Source organism: Stegostoma tigrinum, chromosome 14, assembly GCF_030684315.1.
Source record: "Stegostoma tigrinum isolate sSteTig4 chromosome 14, sSteTig4.hap1, whole genome shotgun sequence".
In the NCBI taxonomy this organism is placed as follows: Eukaryota; Metazoa; Chordata; class Chondrichthyes; order Orectolobiformes; family Stegostomatidae; genus Stegostoma; species Stegostoma tigrinum.
Window position 1 is genome coordinate 62,114,515 of NC_081367.1, and position 14,090 is coordinate 62,128,604.

Genomic DNA, 14,090 nt, shown 5'->3' on the forward strand with positions numbered 1-14,090 from the left:
AAGTCCTTCTTTGCAAACTGGAACAGATTTGCAACTAATTATCGTGGTTTGGCGAGGTTTCAAACCTGTTATTCTTTGAAGCATCATCATTTTGGTTAACAGCAAAACATTGCTGACATTTATAGAGACTGAATAAAAGTAGGAAGAATGAGAAATGCAGTCCCTATGTGGAGACATACCAAATCATTTTTCATCCATCACCTTACTAACTCAAACCTGACCATAGATCATCATCCCATTTGATTGACACCCGTTCATTACTTTCAGCATGTACTCCCATAACCTCCGCTGCCCAAGCGTAACAGAGAATGCTCTCATTTAGGTGCACAGGAGCACTATTGTTCCTTCGACAACTTCTCATCGCTTCTAGACCGTAGAAGGTAAAATACAGCAGATGTTTTTAAATACCAGATGCACAAGACTTGTTTCACCATTGATTGGCCTATCAATTCTATATTATCGATGCATTATCACCATAGTAGGAACTATGAATGGCCAATTTGAAAACAACGGTGCAAGGCTTGAATATATTTCTTCTTTGTGCATCAACCGTATAGGAATATGTAAAATCTTGAGCAAGCAGCCATAAGCATTTTAAATGACTTTTGTGATACTTTGAAGCGAGCCGATCGCTGAGCCAAGAGGGCTGAGTTCATCTTCCATCGAGCCTCTACATCCTCGGACTGTAAGAAGAGACTGGAGCACCCGGGGGAAACACACAAGTGTACGAAAAAAAAAAGACAGAGAGACGCCTACAGTTGAAATTGAGACGGGGTCCCGACTAGAATTGCTAATCACCGTGCTACCCCAACTGGATTGAATGTACGCAGGTGATTATGTTTGCAATTATTTCCTTCACGAGTCTCATTTTGGCTAAAGTGGTGGCGTTCTCCTCAGGGGCTCGCCAAGCAATTTGTTGATGTTCAACAGAGATTTAAATCGATTTGTCACTCATTGAAGCGTTTTACATGGAAATAGCGAGAGATTATATATATTTTTAAAGTGTCTCCCTACTGTAAGCAGTAAACAATTTCTTTCCCGGTAAATGATGTATTATTGTTTCCTATTGTTGGTGAATGCTGCTGTTACATCGGCATGGTCCAGTAATGAGCAGGCTTGCAAACATTGGGGTAGGATTGATTTACTGGGTTTGTCAAAAGATGGAGATATAACGTTGGGTGGAATTTTTGGCATGCGTTCTTACCACGCTGAGCATCGACCCCACTCGTTCAGCAATCACCCAGAGCCGCCAACATGCGTCAGGTTAGTGGTGTCATTAGACGTTCCAATTTGTCCACTAACTTGAAAACAATTGCCCTGATGCTGTTTCGCATGTTTGAATGATGACCGTCTGAATCACTTTGCGAACGCCAGATTAAAAAAAAGACATCGTTAACTTCAGTTTCACAGACTAGTTCCAAAGTGCGTTATTCTCATTCAGGTGCTTTTGCAGTTTAGTCAGAGTAAAGATGGCAATTTAACAAACATTTTACGGACTCCGTCAGCTCCCTCAATTAGTCATGTGATCACAACCCAGAAACCTCTTTTAGTATTTTGAAATAAGGGACAGATTTTGCCAAGGCATTGCGAGAGCTGTCCTGATCTACATCGAAATGCTTCTAGTGGATCTTAGAGGTAAAATTGGGAGTCTTGTTAACTTCTTACTTGAAACCAAGCACATTGTCAAGTTTTTACTTCAAATCGGATAAGGTTTTGTGCTCAAGACTTTGCTTTGGAAGTTAAATCCACCAACTTCCAGTTTTGTCGCAGAGGTGTACCACAGAATTATAAGTAATATTAGCAATGGGGTGGTCCCCTTGCATATGTGTTATCGTGACGTTTGTGATTTTTTTAATCGCATTTCTTCACCTTCTCTGCAGCTTTCTGTTCAGACATTTCCGTTTTGCTCTGGCGATGGTTTTTGCAATTGAGGAAATAAATAACGATACGGCTCTACTACCCGGTGTCACTCTGGGATACCGCATTTACGATTCTTGTAATTTGCCCCAGTTATCGCTAAAAGCAGCTATGGCGTTTCTCAACAAACCCGAGGAAAGCACATCCTCTGCTAACTGTAAAAACTCCTCCATTGTTTCAGCGATTGTTGCTGATTCTGGATCCACGAGGTCTTTAGCAATAGCACCTTCCATTGGTACTTTCAGGATCCCAATGGTAAGATATGGCTTTTAATAACTTGGTTATGCAGTGTGAACACATTTGGATCAACAGTATGTGATGTGGTGTTATATATGTAATACAATCCATCGTCCATGCAAAATCTGTAATGTTGTTGATTTTAAAAAAATCAAAGACTTCAGTTACATCCCCATCAGAATGTTCATTCAGGATGCTGAGACGATCCAGTATAATTACTGATGAGTGCTTTTTGGCTCAGTATATCTGTAGATTTTTAGCTGGGGTCTCATTCCTCTTCTTCGGAAATACTGCTTCGAAAGCCTCAGTTCAGAAAATTGTTGATGAATACAAGTAAACTATGAGAAAGGAAACGTCCAAAAATTATAATAGAAATTGGCAATTTTAACATATTTTTGCTCCTTCCTGAGGTCCGAACACCATTGGCAATATCTTTTTTTTTCCAGACCCCAGTTAACCTTGAACTGAATTGCTTCCTAAGTCATCTAGAGTGAGGTTAAAAGTGAATCACATACATGGGACAGAAACAGAAATTGCTGGAAATTATCAGCAGGTCTGGCAGCTTTTGTGGAAATAAATCAGAGTTAATTTTATTTAGTCTATTGAACTATCTTCAGAACATGACATGGAGTCATGTGTAAAGTAGACATGAGTGAAAGAGATGGAAACCTTTTCTTTGTCTTCAAGTAGAGCTTTATGGTCCCTGTTACTGGTGCCATCTTTGCAGTGCGGATGTAACCTTTGAATATAATCTCAACTGGTTGCCATGGTCGAATGCCGATGGCATTTGTACGTCTGCAACTTCACCCTTTTCTCACACTGTGCTAAATGAAACACGTCAAAAAATTAAACTAACCTCTTCAGCAAACTTTTATGTAGTTTTCAATCAACCTGTCCATAGCTGCTATCGCAATTTCTAGGGAGGATGAGATCCCATTAAGTCGAAAGGTCGGGATGCTACCAGTGCGCCTTAACAGCTCTACACCATTTTTCTCCAGTGCGTCTGTTTGTCAAGATTTTGATGAGTTCTTGTCATGAACAAGTGAACTTAATTCACGAGTGTGCAATCCAGCCATTGAAAAGCTTCCTGAAGAGGAAAATTGCTCACTTTTCAACACTTTGCGTGTTGCAACTTTTGTCACTCTCAAGTTTTAATGGAGACCTTAATCTATTTATTGAAAATAGCTAATCGGCTAAACGAACCCCATAGTCAATTTGTTTTTTGATTTGAAAAAACATCTTGCCATTACAATGCAATTATTAAAACAGAACCAGATGATGTTGAAAATGATGGTCACGTCAAGCGTATCTGTGGAAAGAGAAACCGTATTAACGAGTAAGCTCGAAACTGTTCCATAATTAAATTCAATTCCAGTCTTGGGAAAAGCGGTGGATACCATTTGAGCCAATCCTTAAACGTAGTAACTGATTCTGGGAATAGTAGAGTTGAGGCGTGTAATGATTTCAGCTGAGGATTTCCTCAGTAGCTTCGAAAATGAGCGAATGCCATCTTGAATCCAACACCTTAAAGCTACTTTACACATGACAACATTTCCTCAGAGGAATAACAGCAAAAAAACTATAGAAGGCAAAAATTGAGAATAACTTACTTTTCGTTAAATAATTTCGTGTCATCAAAATTGCAAGAAAAACTAAAGATGCAAAGCGTAATAGTTAGCTATTCCCGGAACTTTTGAAATTAAAGTGTTGTAAAATAAAACGATAAACATTATAAAGTTTGAAAAAAAATGTGCGCAAAGCCTGCCCAGCAACAGTCAACACGATAATAGATTGCTAAACTATACACTGCAGATCAGTTGAAATAAGTCTAACTTGAACTAAACAATGTTTTGATTTCGGCTCACTGAAGCATGTATAATTCATGCTTGAAAGACGATGAGCTTAATGTTGGTGGCAGAAGCAGAAGCAAATTCTTCTAAGTTGTACTTCTGATTCTTGATTTTTTTTTAAAACGTTGAACATGCCGATAAAGATGTAAGAGGTTTGTCGAAAAGTAATTTTATCTTCGGGCAATGCTGAAAAGCGGGTTTCGTAGAATGAGACACAAATCCTACATTTTGCTTTGCTTTTCCTTCCATTGAATTCAATAAGTAGGGACAAAAGGCGAGATCGACAGTGGATCCTCATTCCGATATTATACGCAATTAGAATTGACCCCAAGTAACACCAGGAGGAGAGAGGGGAGAGAGAGGAAGAGAACGTTCAACGACATTCATAATGTTAAATTGTGATGAATGGACGCTGTGAGCGTTGTTGCAGCTAGGACAAGGTGATTACAGAATGAGCATTTGGGGAAAATATTTGAATGGGACGGTTTGAATTTTGAAATAAGTAGTTGGTTATCCGATTAAGATTCGCAACTCCCGGAGGGACAGCGCGATTGCGAACATTGCACTTTTTCGCCAATATTTACGCTTTGATATCATGAACATCCACCAATTATAATCAAAATGCAAAATTTTCTGCTTTATTTATGACAGGTTAGCTACTTTTCTACCTGTGCCTGCCTGAGCAATAGAAAAGAATATCCATCATTTTTTCGAACAATACCGAGTGATTACTATCAGGCTAAAGCATTAGCACAGCTCGTGAAACATTTCGGATGGACCTGGATTGGGACAGTTAAGAGCGATGATGATTATGGAAACTTTGGAATGCAGGCATTTGAAGAGGCAGTCCAACAAGTAGGCGTTTGTGTAGCCTTCTCAGAGTCGCTTCACATAACATACACTCGAGAGAAGTTACTGAAAACAATTGACACCATAAAAACATCGTCTACAAAAGTTATCATTGCGTTTGTGAGTGAACTAAACATGCGCACTCTGCTAAAAGAAATGATTAGACAAAACGTCAGCGGCATACAATGGATTGGAAGCGAATCATGGGTTTCCACGTTGCTTCTTCCTCCGGAGGAAAGTAAAAAGATTGGTTCTGGTGCAATTGGGGTTGCAATTCCCAAAGTCCGCATACCAGGGTTAAGGGAGTTCCTGATGAATGTTCATCCATCCTCATATCCAGGAAACTTCTTGGTGAAAAAGTTTTGGAAAAGTTGTTTCGGCTGCACTCTAAGTGGTGGAAACAAAACAGATACTCGAAAAACTGATTCAGACCTTAAGGAATGCACGGGGAGAGAAAATTTTAAGAACATCCAAAATGAATTTACAGATGTGTTGCAGTACAGAGTCACTTACAACGTGTACAAAGCAACTTATGCGATAGCTTATGCGCTTCACAACATGGTGTCATGCAAAAATGGGCAAGGACCCTTCGCCAACGGGAGTTGTGCGAATGTTTCAAATTTTCAACCGTGGCAGGTGAGGAACATTCAATGTTGTATGATGACTGTATTTACATAAAAAGCCAATGTGGTTGAATTCACGATTGGACATTTGCAATTAATGTAACCGTGTTCCTACTTTTTTAAAGCTACTTTATTACATGAAGACAGTGAATTTCGTAACCAAGATCGGCGAAAAAGTACATTTTGACGAAAATGGAGACCCTGTCGCAATGTATGACATTGTAAACTGGCAACCAAATGCCGTCGGTGACATTGAAATTGTAAATGTTGGGCACTATGATGGGTCAGCTCGATCTGGAGAAGAATTTTCGATAACAGAAGAGGCAATTGTTTGGAATGGCGAGCAGAAGTCGGTAAGATCTGTGGAGAACCGTTCCTTTATAAAATCTGGTGTAGAGCTGGATGAACACCGTAGGCCGAGAAGCCGGAAGGCTTGTGTTTCGGGCTGAGATCGTTCATCAGAAAAACCTTCGGAAAACCGAACTGGTGTTTGTTGTATCGTTTCTGTGTCCGATGCGAGACTGTGTCATTTTCTGATGGGTGAAATTGCAACCTAATAAGCTTTTCACATGGAACAGTACTGCTTACCGATTCAAAAGTGGCTGAATCAATACAGGATATAACATTAGAGAGATGTTTTATTTCCATCCATTTCAACCGCAGTCTGCCTTTACCCAGCTAATTTAGTCAAAATGACAAAATATAAGATAGTGCCGTTTAGCAGCAAAAAATGTAACAATATCTTAAATGAATGCACATAGACGTAAACATCTAAACGGACTAAAATGTGCTTGAATAGTCTGAATGCATAAAATAAATCAGGGAGTCATAGTTCAAGGCACATTATAGTTGGTGAAAAATTATATTTGTGCCACAAAAGTCCCAAGCAATGATTATCTCCAACAATAGAGTGTCCAATCATTTCCGCTTCATATTCAATCGGATCAACATAACTAAATCCCACATTACAAATATAACAGGGGATACCAGAAAAGAGAAACTGAATTGAACTAATCAGATACAATCTGCGGCTGCACGAAGAGATCAAAGATGAGACCTGCAGTAGGTGACTCAGCTCTAGACTCTCCAAGATATAACTACCACTAACGCAGCACAGGTCAGGACTGTGATAGCAAAATCCCTCTTGCCTGAATGGGGGCAGTTTCAAAAACTCAGAAGCCGGACACATTCAAGGAAAAAGCAGCCCATTTGTTTGGCATCATATCCACAAATATTAACTTCCTCTATCACAGATGATCAGTCGCAGCACCTCAAAATACAATGTAAAAATTCAACAACAGTGTGGAGCTGGACGAACACAGCATGCCAAGCAGCATCTTAGCAGTACAAAAGCGTGCTTTATTCATCCAGCTCCACACTTCATTGCCTCTGATTCGCCAGCATCTGCAGTTCCCATTATCCCAGTGCAAAAGTTCAACAATGCTTTTTAGGCAGCGCCTTCCAAACACATGTCCACTTCCGTCAAGAAGAACATTAGCAACAAATCCATCAGAACAACTCCACATGAAAATTCCCCTGGCAGCCGCTTACCATCTTCACTTGGAAATATATGTCAGTTCCTCGTTTATGACACTATAGGTCTAACTACAGGAAATGGATTGCACCAGTTCAAGAATGTTGCACAAAGGCAGCGAGTGATGGTCAGTTAATGCAAGCCTCGACAGAAACGTCCGCTTTGCATGATTTTTGTTGCGAGAGAGAGAGAGATGGTAGGAACTGCCGATGCTGGGAAATCTGAGATAACAAAGGATAGAGCTGGATGAACACAGCAGGCTTCTGAATCTGTTTTGTTTTCATTTTGGCCATTAAGAGGTCTTATTACAAAATATGTTTGATTTTATTTCGTTCATTTTCGATATTCCTTTTCAGTAGCGAATGAAGCAACTCCAGAGACACATCATGAATTTTATGACGAGAATTTGAAGTCACTAAATACGTCCGGATTCTGCAACTGCAAATCTGTTCCAAACACTTTCGCGCAGCTTCAAATTGCGACATGACGAAGTCACAAACAGTAAAATCAATCAAAAAAGGATACAAATCCAACAGAAATAGTGATTCCTCTGTAAACCAGACTGAATGTTACAGATTTGCCACGTGGAGTAATTAAGATTTCTCCATCATTGTATTCATGTTCATAAACAGGTTCCTAAAGCTGTTTGCTCTGAAAGCTGTCGTCAAGGGACAAGGAAAGCAAGAAGAAAAGGACAACCCATTTGCTGTTTTAATTGCATAAAATGTGCAGAAAATGAAATTAGTAACAGAACTGGTAAGGAAGCACCATTGCAAAGAGCATTGCTTTTTCAGATTGATGTCTGCATTGTACGGGCGTTAAGATTTCTCTTGGAATAACCAGGTTTCGTGTTGCTTTTTAGATTCTGTACATTGCATAAAATGCCCGTTGGAATTCAGATCTAATCAAAGGCAGGACCGGTGCATTCCAAAGGAAATCGAGTTTCTTTCGTTTTTCGAGACATTGGGCACCATTCTGGTGTCACTGGCGTTGTTGGGAGCCTGCGCCACTGTCGGTGTATGCGCAATATTCTACATCTATAGACACACTCCGATTGTTAAAGCCAATAACTCTGAGTTAAGCTTCATTTTACTTTTTGCCTTGACACTTTGCTTTCTGTGTTCAATTACATTCATTGGTGAACCTTTAGTTTGGTCTTGTATGCTCTGCCACGTCGCTTTTGGTATTAGTTTCGTGCTTTGCATCTCGTGTGTATTGAGTAAAACGGTTGTCGTGGTGATGGCATTCAAAGCAAAGTTTCCTAACAATAATATGATGAAGTGGTTTGGACCAAGACAACAACGGCTGATGGTTTACATCCTTACCCTGGTACAATGTGCAATATGTACTGCCTGGTTAATTGCATTTCCACCTTATCCTTTGAAAAACACTAGTCACTTTAATGAGATAATTGTGTTTGAATGCAACGTGGGATCTTCGTTTGTCTTCTATTGCGTACTTGGTTATATTGGATTTCTGTCCTGCGTGTGTTTCGTGGTCGCATTTCTAGCTCGCCAACTTCCAGATAACTTCAATGAAGCTAAACACATAACGTTTAGCATGCTTATCTTTTGTGCAGTTTGGATAACCTTCATTCCAGCTTACATAAGTTCGCCAGGCAAATATGCTGTGGCAGTTGAAGTATTTGCGATTTTGGCTTCGAGCTTTGGACTACTTATTTGTATTTTTGTCCCAAAATGTTATATTATTCTTCTGAAGAAAGAAAACAACACAAAGAAGAACATGATGGGCTCAGTGTTTTCCAAGCAAATCTTTGAAAGCGTTCGTGAATGAGGCGCAGATATTTAAGCAGTTAATTAATTCGTTGTAAAGATAGTGAATGAGAATTGCATTTAGACAGCCAGAAAATACACTGGTTTACGAACACCCATCTTTACAATCGAACAAAGGCATAATTACCACACGGAAGATGAATTTTGGTGTCAGGCTGTTAATTTGAACCATATTACATATTTCTCCAGAAATTCATTTAATCAGAATTGCAAATTGTGTATGATCAATATTTATTTAAATGCGGAGCAAAGTCGCTTTCAGTTTCTTCCCCATTCCTTGACATTCTTCATTGCGTTGAGTTTTAGTGAGAACTTGTCTTAACTATCAGTATTTGTGTACTTTTTCGTGAGATGCTGTAATTCACTGCTGTATTGTAAGTTGCTCATATTCAACACTTAATTTACTCGATCATTCCTGATATATTTGCCATTCAAATCAACTATCATGTACTGCACGCTTATTTTCCCACCGCGATTGAAACCATTAGCATTAACAATCTGGTGTTTTCAACACATAAAGGCATTATTCGCGCACATTTTGGAGATGTCTTTCAAAATAGATCTGTCAGACGTGTTGGTTTCCATCGTGAACAAAATTAACGAAACATTATTAATACAGGATGATTAAATATTTGATTTTGAATAAAATCTTGATTGACGAATGGAGCTCCTTAATTTAGCAGTCATACTTATCAAACTTACTCAGTTGTTTCGAACTGAGTTCTGAGTGCGGGAGAAGCTCACAATCCTGAATGACGAGATGCTTGTAGACCAGTTTTTTTTCCAAATAAGATATTCGTGTGGGTGGGGTGGTGGTGACGATTGGGGGCGTGAGTAGTTCAGAAGGATAGTACAACAGCCTTGGAGGGATGTTACTTTTGCATTTGGGTTTTTGAATGGTGAATGTTGCTACATAGAGTGCCATATGTCAGGTTGCTGCACAAGATTTGAACTCTTTTTCTTTGGAGATGGATATTATCATGAATATAAGATTGGCTAATGAACAGCCGTCATGATAGGTAAGTAATCTCCAAATCAGAAAATTGCAGCTAATAGGATGCATCAATAATACTCCTGTAGCTATTTAAAATGTATATGAATTGTTTGAAGGGATAGAGTTATTTGCAACCAAAATTGCTAATGATAGAAGGACAGAAAATTATTTTCAAGGCATCAAACGTTTGGACAAAATAGCTACAAAAGGATCAAGATTGTTAAAGTGAATAGACCAATATGTTGAATTGAATCTGTTGTGGAGTAACTTCACCTCAATCTCTTTAGTGGGACAGGTAGAAAAATGAAACATAATTTCAAAAATAATACATTTGCCACACTTGGTGGATTTGAAGAAGAATTTCTTCTCTCAAAGAGTTGTTATCTTTGGAATTCACTTTCACAGGGAACAGTACAAGTTGAATCATCAAATATATTCAACGGCAAGCTCAATTGAATTTCAATCCACCAATCCATTGAGCGGAATGAGGAGAAAGGAGACAACCGCTGTTGCAGCTCCAGACAGATCATGCAATACCTTTTTGAGTGATGGAGTAGGATCAAGGTGGCCTAACTGAAGAGAAGACAACAATACTGTCAACTGAGTTGAAGGGAGACAGTTAGCAATGCGTGGTGTGGGACTTACTGAAATGGGGGCAAGTCTGAAGAGTCTGCAGATGGGTGTTGTACCTTCTACATCCAGTTCAGTGACTACTTTGCAGATCATGGGGAAAACATGGCACAGCACTTTGTTTTCACATTAGCATCATACAATTCACATTGAATTTCATGTGGAGTTTCACAGCACTGTTGACATGAACAATTATTAATGCTTGGCATCTCTTTTTCACGGGTTTCTTTTCTTCCCCAGCTTTGGATCTAGCAAGTTTTAATGTAGCTTTGTGCTCTGACTGGACTCGAGATATGCCTGCATTCCTAATTTAGTTTAAATATGGTCAACATTTTGATACCTAAAAATGATTGAAATGAATGCTAACCCTCCAGCGAGGCAGTGTTTGATAGAGGGCAGATTTAAGAAACCCAAATGAACTTGAACTTGAAACCCTAGAAAACAAGTCTACTGGCTAGAGCTATACATAGCACAAAATTCTTGGAGATAAAATGTTCTATGACTGGTTCCTCAGAGCACTGATCTCTGTGCAGTAGTCCATACCCACATGCAGAAAAGCCATGGATGGTTTTCTGGTATGGAATGGTTAAGTGACAATTAAAATGCAAGGAGTACAGGTCCCAATTAATGACCATCTTCAACAAACTGGAGCTCAATCATCACTGCTTACTTTAATCTATATAACTATTGCTAAATTCTCCACTTTCAACTTCCTGCATGCTGCCATTGGCATGGACAAGCCATAGAAACATTGTCCTTGCACAGGCTGTGTATTCTGAGTGGAAGAACTCTCATCCTGGTTTCACTAAATCTTTTCACGTGCCATGAGGCAAGTTGATGGTTTATGGTCACTTTTCCGGGCAGTGCAACCCCCACAGGGCTTCAACAAAATCGTGGAGCAAAGCAGTTGACTTGATTAAAACATGAATCACATTAAATACAAACTTCAATTTCAGTGGTGCGCCATGGCAACAGTGTGTACCATCTATTAGATGCTCTGGAGCAACTTGCAAAGATGCTCCCTCCCTCACCCAGGATGACTACTATCTGGAAGTGTACTGACAGCAGGTGCTTGTGAATGCTACTGTCTGACAGTTCCCCACCCCACCCCCGCACCCCACCACCTAGCCTCAAACCATCTTAACAGGGAATGGTTACCACAAAGAATGAGGCCAATCAACTTGTTGAATCTGCACAAGCCCATTACAAGACTAAACTAGCTTCCTTACATTTTTTATCCCTTTCCTGCCAACTACACTCATTAATCTTGAGGTTCTTACCTAATTTCTTTTGGAAGCCACAAATTGATTTGTCTCCATGACTGTATTAACTAGCATGTTCCGGATTCTAACCACTCACTGCATAAGACTGACATTTTTGTGATGCACTATTCAGTATTTTGGAAATATATTGTTTTTTTTCTTTACTGTTGATAGTTCAGAGACTTAGAGGTTTGCCTTGCAGTGCTGGCTGGCTGTGTCTAGACCATAAGTAGTGCAGTACCTCAAGCGAGTAATTCACCACCAACTTCTCAAGCATATTTTGGGATTGCGAAGTAATGATGGCCTTTCCAACAATGTCTGCTTGCCAGAAATTAACAAAAGATTCATTCAGACATTGCCCCAATTAAAATACTGCATTTGCAGTTAATCATCAAATAATGCAATGCAGAGGTCTATTTAGATACATGCACTCTACTAGACATTTTAAGCTTATTTCTGTGCTCCTTTCTGATAACTGAAATTTTCACAACTTCAAGTACTTATCCAATGCAGTTGTGAATTTTGTTGTTGAAACTGCTTCTCCTAACATTTCATTATTGATAGATTATCACTTGTACCGAAGTAAAGTGAAAACCTTTGTTTCCAAGCAGTACAGGCAGATCATAGTAAGTAACGATGTACATTTTAAAAAGACTGAGATCGAGGCCTACGGATTACATTAAAAAGGGCTGGTGAGGCAAGATCAATGTTAGCAAGGTCAACATTATATGAGGCTAGAGAGTCTATTCATCAGTCCAATAATGGCCAGGAAGCATCTGCACCAGAATCTGCTGATGTAGGCGTTCAGACTTTATCTTCTCCCTGACAGAAAAGGTTATCAGAGATTATTACCAGAGTGAGATGGGGCATTGATGACGTTAGCAGCCATTCTGCAGTAATGAACCATGTAAATGGACTCCATGGATGGAAGAGTTACATACATAATAGTCTGAACTGTAAACAGCTCCTTCTGCAGTTCCTTCCAGTCCTGGGCAGAGCAGTTGCTAAACCAGGCCATTATGCACTAAGACAATATGGTTTAAATGTGCATCTCATGACATTGTTCAGAATTCTTATGGGCATGCCAAAATTCATGAGCCACCGAGGAAGAAGAGTCATTCTTGTGCATTCATGACCACTGCATCCATGTGGGAAGTGCTGGACACCTTGTTGGTCATTGTCACTCTGAGGGCATGAAGCTGTCCACCTTCTCAACATTAGTTCTGTCGATGTATATGCAGTTGTGCTCTCCTCTTTTCTTTTTGAAGTCAATGATCAGTTTTTTTCTCTTTGCACCACTTCACCAAGTCTGCTAACTGCATTCTGCATTTTGGTTTGTCGTTGTTTGGTATCTGTGCTATTACAATGGCACCATCAGCAAATTTGTAGATTGCATTAATTTTTTGATTTTGGTGACACAGTACAGGACAGGGAGTACAGAAGGGGGAATGAAGATGCATCATTTGGGGGGAGGGTGTTAATGGTGTTAGGGGTTTGCTCCAGTGTTGGGCATTATTGTGGAGGAAGTTCAGTTACCTATCTTTACAGATTTCAGTTTGTGGTTTAGAAAGCTGAGGATCCAGTTACAAATGGTGGAGCCAAGGCCAAGGTAATGGATTGCTGTGATCAGTTCTGAGGGTTTCATGTTGTTGAAGGCATAGTTGTAGTCAATGAGCAGGAATGTCACCGGTGTTTAGATGTTCTTTGAATGAGTGCACGGCTAGGGTTATAGTATCAGTTGTGGGCCTATTAATTTAGTCGGCAAATTGTAGGGGTATTTAGGCAGGTTGGAAGACTGGAGTTGATGTGGGCCATGACCACCTTCTCAAAGTACTTCATGACTATTGAGGTCAGAGCCACTGGGTAGTAGTCATCAATGCACATTGTATGTGCCTTATTAGGTACGGAGATGATAACCATCTTGAAGCAGGGGCAAAATTTGGCTTTTAAGAGGGAGGTGTTGAAAATGTCAGTGATTACCTCGCCAAGTGGTCCACACAGGACCTGAGTGCTCAGCTGGGAACATTGTATTGGCCTATCACTTTCCTTGGGTTGGCCCCCAGGAAGACTGCTCTGATGTCTGCAGTGGTTATGAAGGAACAGCATCAAATGCATTAGGGAGGGATGAGCCTTTGTCTGCTGTCTTGCTGTGCTTCATTTTGTATCCCCTAATGTTGTTTTGACCTTGCCATTGGGGACAGGAGAGGTTTTGTTTGGTAGATTTGGGCGTCAAAATTGTTCAGGTACTTCCTATTAGAATCCTTGATGGTTTTGCCAAGGTCATATTTGGATTTCCTTTATTGGCCTCAGTCATTTGGTTTGAATTTTGCACATCTGGTTTTCAGTAGGGAGTGGATTTCCTGGTTCACCCAAGGTTTACAGTTGGGAGCACTGACATTGA

At 39.9% G+C, this 14,090-nt stretch overlaps 1 protein-coding gene across 1 annotated transcript; it reads left to right on the plus strand.

The window, feature by feature from the left end:
- Positions 1 to 1,156: 1,156 nt before the first annotated feature.
- On the plus strand, positions 1,157 to 8,804 carry LOC125457440 (extracellular calcium-sensing receptor-like). The gene is made up of 7 exons (XM_048541636.1): positions 1,157 to 1,196; positions 1,375 to 1,420; positions 1,866 to 2,172; positions 4,656 to 5,489; positions 5,602 to 5,829; positions 7,643 to 7,766; positions 7,873 to 8,804. Exons 3-7 carry the CDS (start codon positions 1,915 to 1,917, stop codon positions 8,802 to 8,804), a joined length of 2,376 nt encoding a protein of 791 aa, XP_048397593.1. The 5' UTR covers positions 1,157 to 1,196; positions 1,375 to 1,420; positions 1,866 to 1,914.
- The last annotated feature ends 5,286 nt before the right edge of the window (positions 8,805 to 14,090 follow it).

Excerpts from the sequence above, each read along its gene's own strand:
- LOC125457440 (XM_048541636.1), top strand. The coding sequence starts at position 1,915 with ATGGTTTTTGCAATTGAGGAAATAAATAACGATACGGCTCTACTACCC. Across the intron at positions 2,173-4,655 it reads GTACTTTCAGGATCCCAATG|GTTAGCTACTTTTCTACCTG; the intron begins GTAAGATATGGC and ends TATTTATGACAG. Across the intron at positions 5,490-5,601 it reads CAAATTTTCAACCGTGGCAG|CTACTTTATTACATGAAGAC; the intron begins GTGAGGAACATT and ends ACTTTTTTAAAG.